At 42.1% G+C, this 17,137-nt stretch overlaps 1 protein-coding gene across 4 annotated transcripts in view; it reads left to right on the top strand.

The window, feature by feature from the left end:
• Csrnp3 (cysteine and serine rich nuclear protein 3) overlaps window positions 1–16,917 on the top strand; it is a 172,205-nt gene extending 155,288 nt beyond the window's left edge. For all 4 annotated transcript variants that reach the window (XM_075985002.1, XM_075985003.1, XM_075985004.1 and 1 more), the window contains 3 exons: window positions 2,247–2,506; window positions 12,810–13,106; window positions 15,395–16,917. In XM_075985002.1, coding sequence (XP_075841117.1) covers window positions 2,247–2,506; window positions 12,810–13,106; window positions 15,395–16,450 — 1,613 coding nt within the window. In that variant the 3' untranslated portion in view covers window positions 16,451–16,917. The remainder of the gene's footprint in view (window positions 1–2,246; window positions 2,507–12,809; window positions 13,107–15,394) is intronic.
• Window positions 16,918–17,137: the final 220 nt, after the last annotated feature.

Raw genomic sequence — 17,137 nt, 5'->3', positions numbered from 1 at the left:
TACATCCCGACAGTCTTCTCTGTTTTGAGATGATTTAAGCTTAGAGTTATGAAGCAGAGCAACATCTTTCAATCAAAGTTACAAACTGTCTCCACTGCCAGGAATACAAGGAAGTTGCGGTAAATAATTTGCAAGAATATACAAATAAGTATTTAAGTTACATACACGTGGCATTTGCTTTCTGGAAATTTTCTCTGAGAAGGTGAAATAAGAGAAAAGAAGGAAGGAACCTGAGAAGCTTGCCACCAGCCTGACAAAAGCCTGTCAGCCATCCACCCCACAAAATTAATAAAATGGTTTTTGTTGTTGTTGTTTTAAAGAAAAGAGAGTAGGTAGGAAGGTTGAATTTTCACAGCAAAACCGTTCACTTACTGTCTAAACTTTGAGTCTCTTTGTTGCCTCGTCCAGGTTTGTCCACAGGTGTATCTATCCTATCTAGAAAGTGCTGGCACATTGTAGGCCCTCTGTCCGCATTCATTATGGAAATAAACCTACATGATGAAAAGCATCATACCAGGCTTCCTGTAAATGTGCACCGATGTAATCTTGCTGTCTGAGGCCTTCTCATTCACCATCTGCTATTCTTCATGAGCATCCATGCTTTCCCACAGCTTCCATAAAAATGCCCCATGAAGAGGGTGACTGAGAACCACACAAATCTCTTTTCTTACAATTCTGGAAGTCAAATTGCTGGCTAGGTGGCAGCCCCTCTGAAACTCACAAGCAAGAGTTCTTTCTTGCATATTCCTACTTCTGGTGGCATCTTTGACTGTTGGAGGTGTAGCTGTCCTGCTGGGTTGGGGGAACTAATGATTTCATTTTCATCTGTCTATATCTGTAAGGATCCCGTTTCCAAAAGGATTATATTCTAAGGGACTTCAACACCTCTGAGTGGAAAGGGCATAGGTGTCAGACCTGGAGACGAATGAATGTATTTCCTCTGAGAGATGTTCTTCCCTTCCAGATCATAAGCCAACTTATCATATGACATAAAATTTGGAGTTTTTAGGTTTAAGCTTACTTAGTACATTAATTACATTCAACAGAGTCACTTGGACTCCCTAAGTCTGGCTTTTCTCCCGTGGAATAAAAGAATTCCTGTCGTCCAGCAGTGGGAGGTCCTGAAGACAGCATATGACTCTCTTGTGCTCAGTCTCAGTGTGTGCACAAATTTTCCTCATGGCTCAGTCCATTCCTCTGTCTCCACAGCTAATAATAGGGTTTCTAATCATCAACATAGAAAAATAGGTAAGGATATGCCAACATTAATTATTTTGATCTGGCAATTCCGTGGTATAACACCCATGTTGTATATGAAAGCGTGCAGATTTTGTTAAATAAAAAATAATATGAAGAGAACGTGGTCCTGACATATTCTATGGGATTTTTAGTTATCACAGTATTTGGATTTTAATACAATGTTATTTAAAGGGGAATACTGCTTTACCTAATGAAAGCTATGTTAGATTTAAGTTGTTAAAATCTCTATACAGTGTCAATAAGCTCTTTTTCATGGACTTTTGATTACTTTGGATTAGTTTATCTTTTCAGTGTTATGAGCAATGCATTTCTATTGGCATGTGACAATAGTGCATATCCACAGTGCACAGCCAGCTCTTTCAATACATATATCTATATAGGATGCAATTATCCATTGACTATAAATAGCATTTCCATAAGTATTTGTTATTTCTTTGTCTTGGAACCCTTTAGTGCCTTTATTCTTTATAAAATATTAAATACATTTTCGTGCCCTTTAACCACCTTTATTTTCTGCACAATAAGTGCTCTTTTCATTTATTTGATAGTTGATTGTTTTTTTTTTATTTAAGACATACTCTTAAAAATGAAGCCCAAGGTATGGAGGGTTACATGTTCGGACTTTTCTGATCATAATATAACAGTACCTGTGTGAAATCCAGGAAACCAAAGCTCAAGGGATTCAAGGAAATGAGGAATTAAATTCTGCTGCTAATTCCAAAAATAACTGGCAACTCTCCAGAAGTTTGCTTCAACAGCCATTACAGAAACATTTAAAATCTACTCTACTGCACCTAGGGAAAAAAAAAAGAATGTAAGAAAGGAAATCAAAAGGCCCTTTTGCCAACTCTGGGACTCAGTATTTTTTGAGCCGGCAAGGCTCCAAACATTCTGGTCCTCAACAGACTCAGGATCCAGGATGTTTTGTTGGTTTCACAGGGGCGCTGCTGCCCTGGGCTTCACTGACCCGCTTCTTTCTCTTCCAGCTTCCTCCATCCTCAAAAGAGAGAAACGGCTGAGGACGAAGAATGTGCATTTCAGCTGTGTCACCGTGTACTACTTCACCAGGAGACAGGGCTTCACCAGCGTGCCCAGCCAGGGGGGCAGCACTCTGGGCATGTCCAGTCGTCACAACAGCGTGCGCCAGTACACCCTGGGCGAGTTTGCAAGGGAGCAGGAACGGCTGCACCGGGAGATGCTGAGAGAACACCTCAGGGAGGAGAAGCTCAACTCTCTAAAGCTAAAGGTGAAACTTCAGTTCATTTTTTTTTTTTGCAAAGATCTTATATTCTCACATCATCTGAGCTAACCATTTTTATTCACAGGCCAGACTGTGTTTTGCATGCCGGACATTTGTCCACAGGGTCTTTTCCTTCTGTTTCCATTCTTTTCTTTCTTCTTTTTATACAGCAGTAAGTATACTGTATTCATGGGGTGCTTATCTGACATTATTCATCCATTCTAAGAATACTTACTATTGGCTATTGCTACATCATACACACCTTTATAAGAGTGTGCTTGGACTGGGGCCAGCAGGAAACTAAACACAGTTATGGTTTCCTGTCTATAGGAACTTGCATTTCAGTAGGAGAGAAAAATATCAATCAAGTGGTCAAAGGAAATTGAATCGAAATTTCATTCAGGGCTATGCAAGAAAGTTGTAAGCTGTTATGGAAGTCTTTGACGGGAAACAGATGTGGACAGGAAGTCAAGAAATGTGCCTGAGAGAAGTGACAGGAAGATCTGAGATAGTGGCTAGGCACAGAAGATGGCATGGGGTGTCTGCTGGACCTGAGGCAGGGGAGTTACATGAAGGAGGCTCAGGTGTTAAAGTGTTTGTCTCTCTTCATCCTCAGGGACTCAGAAGCTATCCTAAGTCTTAAGCACAGGTTGGAGCTGTTATGACAGTCACGTAATTATGTGATAAGAGTTTGAAGGTGTAGAAGGCCATGGTAAGGGAGAAGCAGTGTCCTCTCAGACCAGGAAAGGGGCTCTTAGAGCTGGCCCGGAGAGAAGCGAGTGTAGGGTAAATCGGACTGAACATAAGGAGAGGAAAAGAAATGTTCAAGAGGAGACAGGAACTTAGGAGAGAAGGGCAGTGCTGGGTAGGGAGCTGAATTTACAAGGACAGAGGGATAGTTGGAAACCATGGGGGTCTGGCTGTAGGACGAGTGGCTGGAGGAGGTATACTATTGCTTACCTGCTGTGGCATGGCCAAAAAACATAGGGAAAGCTACATGTGTGGTGAGGGTAGACTTCCGGTATGGGAGTTCGAGGACTTTTATGTCGTCAAGAGGTATGGGGACAGCATCTAAGTTGGAGAAAAACAAAATGCAGAAAATGCCTTGATCTATCATTGAGTTATGTCATGTGAAGACAGTAAGTTAAACTGAGTTGGACATAAATCAGTCCCCATGAAGTTCACATTCCTTTTGTCAATATCTTTGGCAAGTTTCACTGAAAATTTTTTCTCATGCTTGTTTTTGTCTTTCCTGACTGATTTTTGTGTACTTAATTCGACAATGATTATTAACTTTGCTTCTGAACTCCAGCCTTTCTCTGAAAACTAACTCCCTTTCCTCTCCAGAGATGACACCATTCTCCAAGTTCAAATAATAGTAAGTCAGTGGTAATGGCTGTCAATCACTAGGTGATTTTTTTTTTTGCTAAGTATTTTATACGTATGATCGAATAAATTCTCACAAAGTCTCAATGGGATAAAATCATCAGAACATAGCTGAGATTAAAAAAAAAAGTCCACAGGCAGCAAAAAACACTCACCAAGTAGAAAACTAGTTGATATTATTTTGGTCCTTCTTATTATTAAATTAATTGATTACCAAGTATAGAACCAGGGAAGACACCCTGTTCTTTTTTCAGGACTTGGGGGTGTGTGCAATAGATTCTAACAGCTAAGCAACTGTAAACCATCTGAGAGCCAGAAGACTTATAATGATGGCCGTGCATGCGTTTCTTTGAAGGAACCACAAGCCGCAGCAGCCTTCCCTTCGTGAGGCGGAGAGCTCCTCTCATGCTGCAATTCTTACACCTCTTTCTGTAGATGAACATGTAAAGTGGTCCCACATTAGCTCAGAATGGAGTATGATGATAAAGGGTTCTTTATTTAGGGGTAGGTAGACTCACAGATCACAGTCCTTTGCAGGAGCAGGAAACAGAAGCCAGATCCAGCAGGACAGAGAGAGAGGGAGAGGGAGGGAGAGAGAACCCTGTGGAGCTCTGTGCAGGCTTCAATATGCATTTATAGTACAAGAGACCACGCCCAAGCGGGCTGGCTTTTTAAGGCTATTGGCTGAAGGAGTTCCCACTGCATCTTTTCACACTACTTTCTGGCAAGCAGAACAAGAAAAATAGAAATGAGAAAAGTACCATTGGTGACCATTGTGCTTAGGGGAAGGTGTGGACAAGCCAGAGGGTGTCGTGCCAGCAGGTGTCATCCTTAGGGTTTCATTCTCCTGTGAAAATGTCTGGCCTTTCCTTTGGTTGTAAACGTATGGCATTTGGTGATCATCCCCTCTTCCAAATGAAGGTGAAGCTAACGGGATTCTACAGTGGACTTAGTGCATATGTACTCAGAAACACATATTACGTGAAGCTAAAACCTGACAGTATATATATCATTAGAGATATATTATAAAGATATATATATACACACATATATAATATATAGAGATATACTATAAAGTATATGAGAGGGAAAGTCTCTGTGTTTTCACTGAAGTTCTTCTAGCATTAATTTTTAAAGTCATAAATTATACTTTGTCTAAGGTTTAATTATCCCCAAACTTGAATTAACTAGCCCAAAATGATAGCTGTGCCAAAAATTTCACTCATACTAGGAATCTTTCTTTTAAATACATTTGTTTCCAAGGATAAATTCCCTTGTGGGGGAAATGTGGCAGAATTATCTCGGTGGCTTTGGGTGGGAGCATCAGAGAAACCTTCCTTGCTGCAGAAGGGCGGTCCAAAGAGGAGAGAAAGGATTGTTAATGATAAGCTTTGCTGCTGGGCTCGATGACACACACCCATGTTCCTTGCACTCCAGAGGCAGAAGCAGGCTTGTCGGCTCCAAGTGGAGTAGGGCTATTAATAAAGCCTTGTTGAGACAGGAGTGGGGGAGGGAGAGGAGGAGAGAGAGAAACGGAGTCCAAATGGATTTTTTCCCTGAGATGGTTTTCTGGGAGTGTCAGTAAACTCCCTGCTGAGTAGTGACAGACAACGTCTGGCACTATGAACCTTCCCCAAACCCTCATGTTGGAGTCACAGTAACACACAGGGCTTTCACTCTCCTTCTTTGAAAAGTCAGTGACCTTATGCGGCATTGATTAAGTCCTCATACACAATGCCTCTGAATTTCCCAGGGCATCCGCTGAGTTCCAAACCGAGGTTATACATGCTTCTAGAAGTTTCCTTAAAATAACAAATTGGAAATAAATCAAGAATGGAAATTTAGGTTTTGACTATAAAATTGCTTTTAATTTGGTCATTCATTTCCTGTGTTATGAGTTACATAGATGTCAATAAATTATATAGATATAGACAGGGACTTGTAGGACAAATATAATTTATTGGGGGGTTTCAAGTATGTCTTTCTTGTTGGCACCATGATGTTTCACACATCGACCATAAATAAGTAATGGAGAAAACTAATTGAATAAAACGCGTGTTTCTAGGAGAAATAAGTAGCTTTAGGTTTCTAAATTACAGAGAACAGTATTCCCTTTCCTGTCAAGCCCATTCAGATGTCACACACTTCATGGTAATCAATACAGTCATTGTAATACTATGCTCCTTTGCAAATTAAGTGCTTAGATTTAGTAATCTGCAGCACACGGTAGAACAATTGCATTGGCCTTTCTTCCCATCTCTCTTGTTTCTGGGAAACGCATTCAGCGGCTGTTTGCCGGTTCCACAGAGTCGTGTTGTCCTAGCTGCCTCTGTTTTCATCCTAGAGGACTCTACTGCATTATTCTGAGAAACCAAGTGTAGCTTGTGCATATGTGACCTTCCTCTCCTTGCCAGTGTTTCTACAATCAAGTCGTTCTTCCTTTACTTCCCGGGGTCAAAGCTCCAGTCTTCAGCTTTTGGTTACCATCTCTAGCTGCTCTCCTGAATTATATACCCATCTCAATTTCTTCTGTGTCTTCATGGGTCGTGCTTGGTTACTGGCTCCTCTTTCCAAACTTGAAGCAAAGAGAGTAGCTAGCTTTTAATTATGAAACCCCTAAAAAAAATATCTCCAACAATCTTATTCACTCAAGATCTCTGAGTGCTGAGTACTCTGGTCATTCAGTGGCTTATTCACGCAACCTTCCCCATCACCTCTAGGTCAGCTCTCTACATCTCTTTAACAGTCTTGGGATTAATGATCCAGGGAAAGAATTTAGATGTTCTTAGAAATACGTGAAATAAATCCACCTGGAAGGGATGGGTGAAATATCTCTCAAACCCCATAATTTCAAGATTTTTAGCTTTGGTTTTAATTTTCTTCCTTATGCTGCAGCTTCTCTTTAGATATAGTTTATTGTGTTGGTCGTGGGGCTGCTGAGAGCTAATTACTGTACAGAGCCTCCCTGTTAAGCTCTGCAGAGATTGCTTCAGAACATACTAAGTAGCAAAGCTCTTATAATGCATCTTAAACGGAGGCATGTTTCAGCACCAAATGGAAAACATTGCTGTGCCAAGTACCTGCTCTGTCTTGTGCACATATACACAGCCTATTTTGACAAGGACAGAGAAAATTTACCTAAGCAAAGTGATAGAGACTGACAGGGTGGGTTTCTACCCTGTGTGTGTAATGTATTTAAGAATATGTTCTTTCAAAATATTGCAGTATTTTAGCTGACAGGGAACAATTAAGCATATGTAATCAAATCTTTAGGGTCTTCCTGTGCAAGAAATGTTACTTTTTGGATCTAGGAAAAATGCTGTATTTTATGTGGGGTGCACCCAGTGATGTTGCTCACTGGAACGAATTCTGTTTTCATTCTTCCCCGCTTCTCAAAATTAGCTAGGAAGGGAATAGTGAAGCCTCAGAACTTGTTAACCACGAGCAACGATAACTATGTCTTGACAGTGTCAAATGCGTAAGTATTTACCAGCATGCTCTGGATGCATCTTGGCTTATGATTTGCCACTGGAAGAGACAATATTGACCTAAGCCAGAGGGAAGGATGTATTTTAGAAAAGATATGTTTTGTATGTTGACACTCTTCTTTCTGGTGACTTTCGTGGTAATGTGGATTCCAAAGACATCTTATGATTTTAGATGACTTATTTATTGACCAGGAAGGCTTCATTATGTTGAAGTGATTAAATTGGTTTTAATTTGCAACCTGAAGGTCATAGTAAATAAATTGAAGAACTATATATAAATATAAAATTGACTCAGTATCAAAGTGCTATGCATGTTTTTCTTCTTTGCCAAATACCTTATGAACTGGGTCATCCTTCTTAATTCAGACCACACAACTGGGAATTCTTTCATTCAATGCATGTCTTGTACATGCCAAACTAAATTACCTAACTCTGGTTACCCAGAGTACATCACTTCGTTAAAATAGTGTCTTCCATCTTCACAGCTTTAAGGGGGAGTTCTTTCTTTTACAGAGAAACCTACCACCCTATCCCATACCTTCCACCCCACATCTGCACTGTAGAACACAAGATGTATTTATTTTCTGAACTCCTAATGTATAAAAACAGTGCTTGTAGACATGCACATACTGAACGTAGTTTATGGCATCTATGTGTTTCCGTTCTGTAGTGTTCAACGTTCCCAGTTCTTCCCACCAAGGGTTCTGGGGCAGGAACGTTGTTGCCCTGGATTCCCCACCCCATACAATCCTGTTTATGAGTACCCATACAGCAGATGTCCCAGTGGGCAGATCCATCCAGTGTGCAGGAGTATGCTGCGTTATCCACTCTCAATTCACATATGTCCTTTCCGCAGATGCGCATGAAGATGGCAATAGCTTTGGGGAATCTTGTTTGGTCTGTTCATATTAAATAAGTAGAACAAAGAAGACGGTAAAAGGAGAGATAAACAAGCAAACAACTCTTTCAAATCAAACATGCATCATGATATACAAGGTTTTAGTATCTCCAGGTATAGAGTGCTCTTTAATGCCAGACATAAAGGATTGGCAGGGTTTGGTTTTATTTTAATAATCATTCCTACCCTTATCCGGGTCTTGATTTGAAAACTGTTTTGCAAGCCTGAGCTCAGTTTGGGAAATCCTGTCAGAGCAGTGATCCTTAGGAGGAATGGGGGAACTGTACCCACTGTTCCCACCAGTAATCCTTGCCAGGAGGAGCCACTGTCACTGATGGGCGTAAACAATGCCAGTCTTGTCCCTGGACACACTGAAGGTGCAACAGAAGCGGGGTTACCTTTTGCAGAGCTGCGTTCACTGTCCGACCTCACTCACTAAAGAGATAGCATTGTTTCCTGTGAACAGTGTGTGTGGAACCTTCTCAGAGCCTCCAGATGAGTTCTTAGGACTACACAAGAACAACAAATTCCCAAGACAATAGCCCTGGGCTTCCCAGCTGTGCTGTGTGGGTTGCAGGAACAGGGGCCAGCAGAGCAGAGGACCCAGGCCTCTGTGCACCTCACCCTTTAGCTTTCCTATAGTGTGGTTTTGCATAGAGCTCATTTGAAACATGAACTCTGTTAGTTTTCTCTCTCAGGAACCCTGTCAGTAGTTTAGTATTCAACGCTCTCATTTATCCCCTCTACTGAGACCATCTGTTTAAATCATCCTTTTTAGAATATTGTTTTCCAGAATTAGCATTTTTTAAAAAAAAACAATTCATTCCTATTTTGATCATCATTTAATTTCTTCCCCCATGAGTCCTCACAGATGTTAGAATGAGCAATCATAACTTAGGCTTTTTCATTACTGTGAGGCATAAATTGTCTGGGCCTGGGAATTGGCACATAAAGGCCCTGAGCGCTCTTCCACGGTGCCACTCCCTCCTATTTGTGCAGATCCTTCCTGGCACGCTGCTCTCCCATCCCTGGCTTGAGCATCACTCTCTGCTAGGACATTATAAATTCAGGAACGCAAGTAAATAATTCTGCTTTATATCTCACCTGCCTTTCATCCTGTCCTTCCGTCTCCCTTTTACTTTGACAGTGTGCATGTATGTTTTAGTGCATCTATTATGCTGTATCATGTTTATTACATTCTTTTCCCCCAACTGACTTGAAGGTTTTAGTGAAAAAACTTCTGTCCATTCTAACGCCGCCACATCGACTGTAGGAACTGGTAGCAATAGCATAGCGATTAAAAAAAAATCTGTTCCTTTATTAAAACAAGTTTATTAACCAATTATATGAGACGACGCATTATCAAGGTGCCAGGAGTAGAGGAGATGAAGACAGAGGCTTTGCTCACTGTGTATACATAGTATGATAGGAGAAACATATATGACATCAAGCAGCAAAACTAATGTAGTATGACTGAATTAGTGAACAGACTGCGTTGGTTAGAGGCAACCCAGAATAAATGATGAAGCTGGGAAAATCAGGACCGACCACATTAGGTCACCCACCTTTGGCCAGTTTCTCCTAATAGGGCCCACATCAGAAAGACCACCTCCACATGCAAAATATACAGATCCCCCCCCCCCAAGGCTCTGTTTTCTTCTGTATTCTTTTTTTCTCTCTGTCTAGTTCATATCCTGTTTTTCTGAAGGAGCTAATCTGAAGGAAGCATGTACCATGTTTTGTCTTCTGGCTCACTTTTGTACTGAGGTCAACTCTTTGATCATAGCTGTTAGCCTATGATCTCATGTCCGCTTGTTTGTTGTTGTTGTTGTTGTTAGTTAGTTAGTTTGTTTAGTTTGTTTTTAAACTCTTCTGTAAACATATTCGAACATTACTCTAAAAGATTTTCTCTCTAAACTAGTCTTGATGATCTGGAAAGATTTTGGGGTCGAATAACCCCCCAGGTTGATTGTGAATAACGTCAGTCACTCCGCTAGACTTGGATAAACCACCTTTTACAAGCACCAATTGTTCCAAGTATAAAATAATTACTATGTTGTCCATGAATTGAGATAATTATGGAATTCCATATTTGATGCTGAACATGCAGCAGCTCAGCTCACTCTCAGGAGCAGCATCCTTAATGTGCTGGACGGCAGTTGGTGCTTTAGAATAGGAGTTTTCAGTCATATTCCCACGGTAATCTTCATATGTTAGTGATATTCTAAGGACGAGAACATTCTATTGCTAGACAAACCATTTAGGTGCTTTATTGAAGTGATCTTATTTTTCGGTTTTCTTTTTACCATTTGAATTCATCCATATTTTCATCATTTCTTCTCACCATACCCATTTTGCATTGAATTGGTTGTTTGGTGTGCTCACTGACACCAATAGTTTTAACCGTACATTTCCTAGAGCACAGTGCATTCATTAGCCTACATATTGTCCAGCTTATTGGAATCATGGGCTCAACCCATTTCTTGGTTATAAACAATGAAATTGAATGGAAATAAATGGCAGTTAAAGGTGAAGATTTCCCTACTGCCTTAGACGTGATGAGTAATCATCCTGTAATTTGATATGATGATTTTTCTCTTACATTATATATTTTTTAATTTGTATATATTTATCTGCATCATACTGCCTGGACCATAAAATGCATTGGCAGTAGGCTATATCTGCTTTTGGAATGAGGTAAAAATAAAGTTGAAAGGCTGCTGCTGATTGTATACCCATGCATGTACATGTTGAAGTGAATGGGCTTAATGGGTTTAAGAGAAAAAGGCAGAAGGATTACATCAAGTTGGAAAGGGAAAGGTCTCGAGATAGAGAAGGAATTTGGTGGGGCAAGGATGGTGATGGATATGTTCAAAACCTATTATATACATGGAAATATCAATAATTTCAAATCATCAATCTGAAACTCTCAATAATAAAAACAAAGTAAGCTGTGGGGAAACAAAAATTTAAATCAACAATTAAGATGGAAGAAAAAAAGAAATTGAATGTTATTTTTTTCTCTGAGCACCCTGAATTTGACTCAAAGATTGTAAAACCACCCTCTGATTCTCACGCTACTGTGTCATGTGTCTCTGGTGTGTCTCGATATGCAAACTGACCTCCTGAAATGACTTACTAATACCAGTCAGTGGGTCCACATATGTAAAATTGAAATGCTTGGATTCTATCATTCTAAGGCAGGGTGTAGTGCTTTTATTCCCACAGTGAGTGTGAACGCATTTACACAGTTGCTCAAGAGGAAAGTCCCATGCTCACAGTTGTCAGTGACAGAACTCAGGCCACATTTTACAGTACAAGCAGTATGAACTTTGCAGTGTATCTTGGGGTACGCTAATTTTTATTTTAGTGTTGCTCTGCACTACAGAGCTGGACAATGCAAGTCTGCTGTCCAATAATAACCATTTCTCCCTAAATATGGACTCCTTCTATAAAGATGAGAGCAAAACGCCTCATGTCTCTAGAGTATTTTCACTGTCTAATGGATGAGTTGTCAAGATCATCATGCATAGTAATAGCCATAATTAATGAAATTTGGAAGGCAATAAATTAAATAATTAAAAATACCTTCCATATTTAGAACTCGCATGGTTTATTTCTTATGAAGTTTCTGCTTTTGTTACTGGGCTGTCCCCCCCCCCCCACACACACACACAATATCTTGCTCATGATTGAGTAAAACTTCTAAATGTTCTGTATGTAGGAAACACTCGGTGTTTTTATAATAATAGCAAATGAAATATATACCCAGGGCTTACTGGTGGATGAGATTAATATAGAAAAGAAATATAACTAGGCACAGCCATCATGAGTAGCCAAGGAAAGAAGAGTGTGCACAAGAGCTGTTGAGCGGATTGCAAACCTTTGGTCTGGGGTTTGCGCGCACTCCTGTGAGAACCCGGTTTATTGTCTCAGTGGCGGACTGATGAGTCCTTGCCGGCACTAGTCTATGTCCTTGTTCTACTGAGAGCATGCTGACCTGGCTCATTATGTCTATCAAGTGTCTCTTCTTGGAATGTTCTGGATAATAACCGGTGTTTGTGACCCTGGCACAGTGCAACCCTGGGTCCTGATGTGCACTTTGCTGGGGCCTGGAAGACGGACATCTTATTCCAAGGACATGATGTTTACTGAGTAAGGTAGTGACGGCTCCCACTGAGATGCTGTCAGCTCTGATGCAGGGCACATTTCCTCTGACATCAGAGATATCACCATGAGCTGAGTGTAAAGACAGCTTTCAGACAGCGCTGTCTTGTAACCTCTGCTTGGTCCACACTCTGGCCTCTCAAGCTGTAACTGCAGTCACTGACATAAGGAGGTAAAGAGTTGCATTCAGCCATTGTCTGTGAGCAGAGCTTTTTAAAAAGCCAACTGTTTTGACATCACTGTTCCCTTTCCTCTGACTTCTGTGGTTGCAGACTCGGCGCGCGACAGTTCAGCTCATCCTCACCCACACTGAAGTGGGATTTTGGCCTCTGCCCAAATGACATCCTTGTTTACTTCCTTCTGCCTCCAGATGACTAAGAACGGCACAGTGGAGTCTGAAGAAGCGAGCACTCTGACAGTCGATGACATTTCCGACGACGATATTGATTTAGACAACACAGAAGTAGACGAATACTTCTTCCTACAACCCCTGCCCACAAAAAAACGAAGAGCCCTGCTGCGTGCCTCTGGAGTGAAGAAGATCGACGTGGAAGAAAAACACGAGCTGCGAGCCATCCGCCTGTCTCGGGAAGACTGTGGCTGCGACTGCAGAGTGTTCTGTGATCCAGAAACATGTACCTGCAGCCTGGCAGGCATCAAGTGTCAGGTAAGGATTGGCATTTCATGTCCCATGTCACTCCAGAAAGAAGCGGTCATGTTGGGTATATTAAGTTTTTTTGTTTTTTGTTTTTTTTTTCTTTAACCTGGAAAATTGGGCTGGGGAGGAAAGACACATAATTCAAGGGGGAAAAAAAACCAACTCAAGGGCATTCATAAAATGCTTATGCATAATATGTATAGTGTAAATGGAAACTCAAACTGCAGCTGAGTTTGTTGAGGCATTTCCTCCCAGATTCTGTTGTTACATCAGCTTATTTTAGCTTTTTTCTTACATGGGAGAGGACACCATCTTCTCCACTTGAATGCGTACTTTCTGGTCCATACACGGGATATAAAGTAATAATTCATCACCAGTGATATGGACTACTGGAGAAGTCCCTGGTCAGACAGACCTTAACAGACTAAACTGCATTCTTACCTTGTCTGGAGTAGGGTTTCCAGGGAAACCCTGCTCTCCATGTCATTTCTACAGCGAACAGGTTGAGATGCTGTTAAACTCACAGTGGAATCTCACCAGACACACTTTTGTAAACAAGGTGTACTGGGGCCCAACCCCTGTGTTTATCCGTTACTTGTGACCAGTTTTATTCTTCAAAGTACTGCAAAACCCCCAATGGTCTCTTGCGTATTCAATAAAAATAAAGCAAAGCTACCATGTAGAGCATTGACTCAGGACCGCTAAGGTTTCCTTAACAAGAGCAGGTGTCTGTCTTATTGAGACACCAAGATTTGCTTGAGGAATGTGAGGAACAAGTGAGCAAGAGAGGACTTTTGCTCTCTGGGAATATCCTCCTGAACAGTGAAAAGTCTGTCTCGTTCCACAGAGCCTCAGACTTGTGGACAACAGTGGGAAACAGCCTCACGAGCCTCACCTGCTGATTTCACTGTTTAAAACCTCACAGTTAACCTGATGAAAAAGAAAAGCAATAGCTTACCAATGCCTGGTCAAGGTGATTCTCTGCTCCTGCCCACCTACATTTCAGAGGAGTCCTGTTATTGGGTACTTGCTCTTACTTAAGGCAGGAATAGCTTTATTCGTTTACGTAAGCAGCTGAGAGCAAAGGACCGTTCTCTTCCACTCAGCTGATGAAGACACATTTGCCTTTTCCATTCCCTCCCTCGGTTTCCTTTCTCTGTTGAGTATGGTGCCTCGCAGACACAATCGGCAAGTGCTCTACCCCCACTAAGCATATATTTGAAAACTATATTCTTGCAAGAAAGGGTTTTACTAAGTTGCCTGGGCTGCTCTTCAGCTTACAGGCCTTCTGATTCCCTACTGTTGCATTTATTGGCACAAAGTAAATCCACCTGAGTTGGGCTTCTAGTCTTAAGTGAGAAGCAGGTCAAGAGACCTGCATCCATGTGTCAAGGGTGTACTCTGACTTTCCTTTGGGCATCCAGCTCACAGATAACATCACGGAGATCTATTATTCATTATGAAATCTTGGCCTTAGCTTTAGCTTTGTGCAACTATCGCTTATAACTTAACTAACCCATAATTTTAAAACTACGTTCTGCCGTGTGGTCCAGTTACCGCTCCTCAGGACAGCACGTCCAACTTGCCCCAAGTTTGCTGGCAAGTCCCGCACACATAGATTCCTCCTCCTCTTCCTCTCTCTCCTTGGCAGTCCTGCCCATCCTCTCCTGCCTAGCTATTGACCATTTGGCTTTTTATTACACCATTCACAGCAACACATCTCCACACAGAGCACAAATATTCTGCAACACAAGGACCCGTTGAGAAGACAAGGCAATGAGACTATAGCAGGGTGGCATTGTGTGGCCCTGGGTAGTGAAGTACCTGGAGTAGTGAAGGTCATCTCGTTAGATGCAAAAGAATGAACGTAGTGGCTTGGCGGTCCTGTCATGGGTGTTAAATTAGACTAGCAGCCTAAAGAAGAACAGTCTATGTGTTACTTAAAAGTGGGTGGATGCGTTGGAATGCAATGGAAGGGAACCAGGGTTGTGAAATGGGAACAAAATGAAATGGAAAAAGAGAAGGAAAAGTAGATAGTGGAAAATAAGAAAGCCCTGGAGGATGCAATGGAATTTAAATTCTCACTTATACCCTAGCCCACCGCTCTTTTAAAGATGCATTTAAGACCCGCTCATTGAAAAGTCTTCACTCTCCCTGCTCATTTTTTGCTTCATCGTCGGCTGTGGCACAAGCAGAGCTCGAGAGCATTACCCAATTCAGAGGAGTTGTTAGAAAGCCCTTGATTTTATTTGGTCTGTAATAATTCCATGGCGCTAATCCCTGTTCTTCCTCCCAAGGTGGATCGTATGTCTTTCCCGTGCGGCTGCACTAAAGAAGGCTGTAGCAACACAGCAGGTAGAATTGAATTTAATCCTATCCGTGTCCGGACTCATTTTTTGCACACAATCATGAAACTCGAACTCGAGAAAAATCGCGAGCAGCAAATCCCCACACTGAACGGCTGCCACGGTGAGATAAGCCCCCACGGTACTTCCATGGGCCCCGTCGCTCACTCGGTAGAATACTCCATCGCAGACAATTTCGAGATTGAAACAGAACCCCAGGCTGCCGTGCTGCACCTGCAGGAGGAGCTGGATTGCCACGGAGAGGAGGAGGAAGAGGAGGAGGATGGAAGCAGCTTCTGCAGCGGAGTCACTGACTCCAGCACACAAAGCCTGGCCCCCAGTGAATCGGATGAGGAGGAAGAGGAGGAGGAGGAGGAAGAGGAAGAGGAGGAAGAAGATGACGATGAGGACAAGGGAGACGGCTTTGTAGAAGGGCTGGGAGCCCATGCCGAAGTCGTCCCTCTTCCTTCTGTTCTTTGTTACTCGGATGGCACCGCAGTTCATGAAAGCCACACAAAGAACGCTTCGTTCTACGCTAGCTCTTCAACCCTGTACTACCAAATAGATAGCCACATCCCAGGAACTCCTAGCCAGATCTCTGACAGCTATTCGGAAAGAGATACTGTCAAAAACGGTGCCCTGTCGCTGGTGCCTTACGCCATGACCCCAGAGCGATTCGTTGACTATGCCAGACAAGCGGAAGAGGCCTACGGGGCCTCCCACTACCCAGCTGCCAACCCTTCTGTCATTGTTTGCTGCCCCACTTCTGAAAATGATAGTGGGGTGCCCTGTAACACCTTATACCCCGAACACAGGCCCAATCTTCCCCAAGTGGAATTTCACTCATACTTGAAAGGCCCTTCCCAGGAAGGGTTTGTCTCCGCGTTGAACGGCGGGGACGGCCACATTTCCGAGCATCCAGCGGAGAATTCTCGGAGCCTTGCTGAAAAGAGCCGCCTGCACGAGGAGTGCATTAAGTCCCCCGTGGTGGAGACGGTCCCCGTTTAGTTGCTTAGGTTATTCTATTAGAGCACCGAGTCTTCTATTTAAGGCACTGTATTGCATTTCCTGGGCTCGTTTGTTTAACCGGAAGACCAAGAAAATGTGGACTGTGATGACCTCCAGACACGATTTCTTTTTCTCCTTTCTAGCTTCCCAACTCTGGCGTGACACAAATAAAACAAAGTCGCTATGGGGATTTTAAATGATTTTGAACTGTTTTTGATAGAAAAATGCTAAATTAAAAAAAAAAAAACGCATATCTCACAGTTGCCTACCTTTCAAACTGGGCGAAACCTGCCGAGCTATGCAGATCATAGCTCCACGTCTTAGATTGTCGGGCCTGTGCAAGATTGTTAACTAAGACTAGAAAAATAATCAGATTTAGAGACCTAATTTTCGATATATCTGAAGATGGTGGTGACTTTTTAATGTAAAAGTAATGATTGTCAGAAAAAAAAAAAGATTGAATCGTTTCTTGTGTATTTTCTTTCCGGTAGTTTAGAAGTCACGCTTTGAAGAAAATGAACAGCGGGCTCACTGAAGCTGCCGTTGCGTTAGCTAGCACCACAGAGCATGCCCACGAGGATTGCACCTGGAATCCGCCCACGTTTTTATGATCCTGACTAAGCAGATTTGCAGATACTTTCTTAAGGATGACATAGGCCTATTTTTGCTATGTGGGACAAATGAGTC

Source organism: Microtus pennsylvanicus, chromosome 9 (genome assembly GCF_037038515.1).
Source record: "Microtus pennsylvanicus isolate mMicPen1 chromosome 9, mMicPen1.hap1, whole genome shotgun sequence".
Classification (NCBI taxonomy): Eukaryota; Metazoa; Chordata; class Mammalia; order Rodentia; family Cricetidae; genus Microtus; species Microtus pennsylvanicus.
This window is presented reverse-complemented; position numbering and strand designations above follow the sequence as displayed.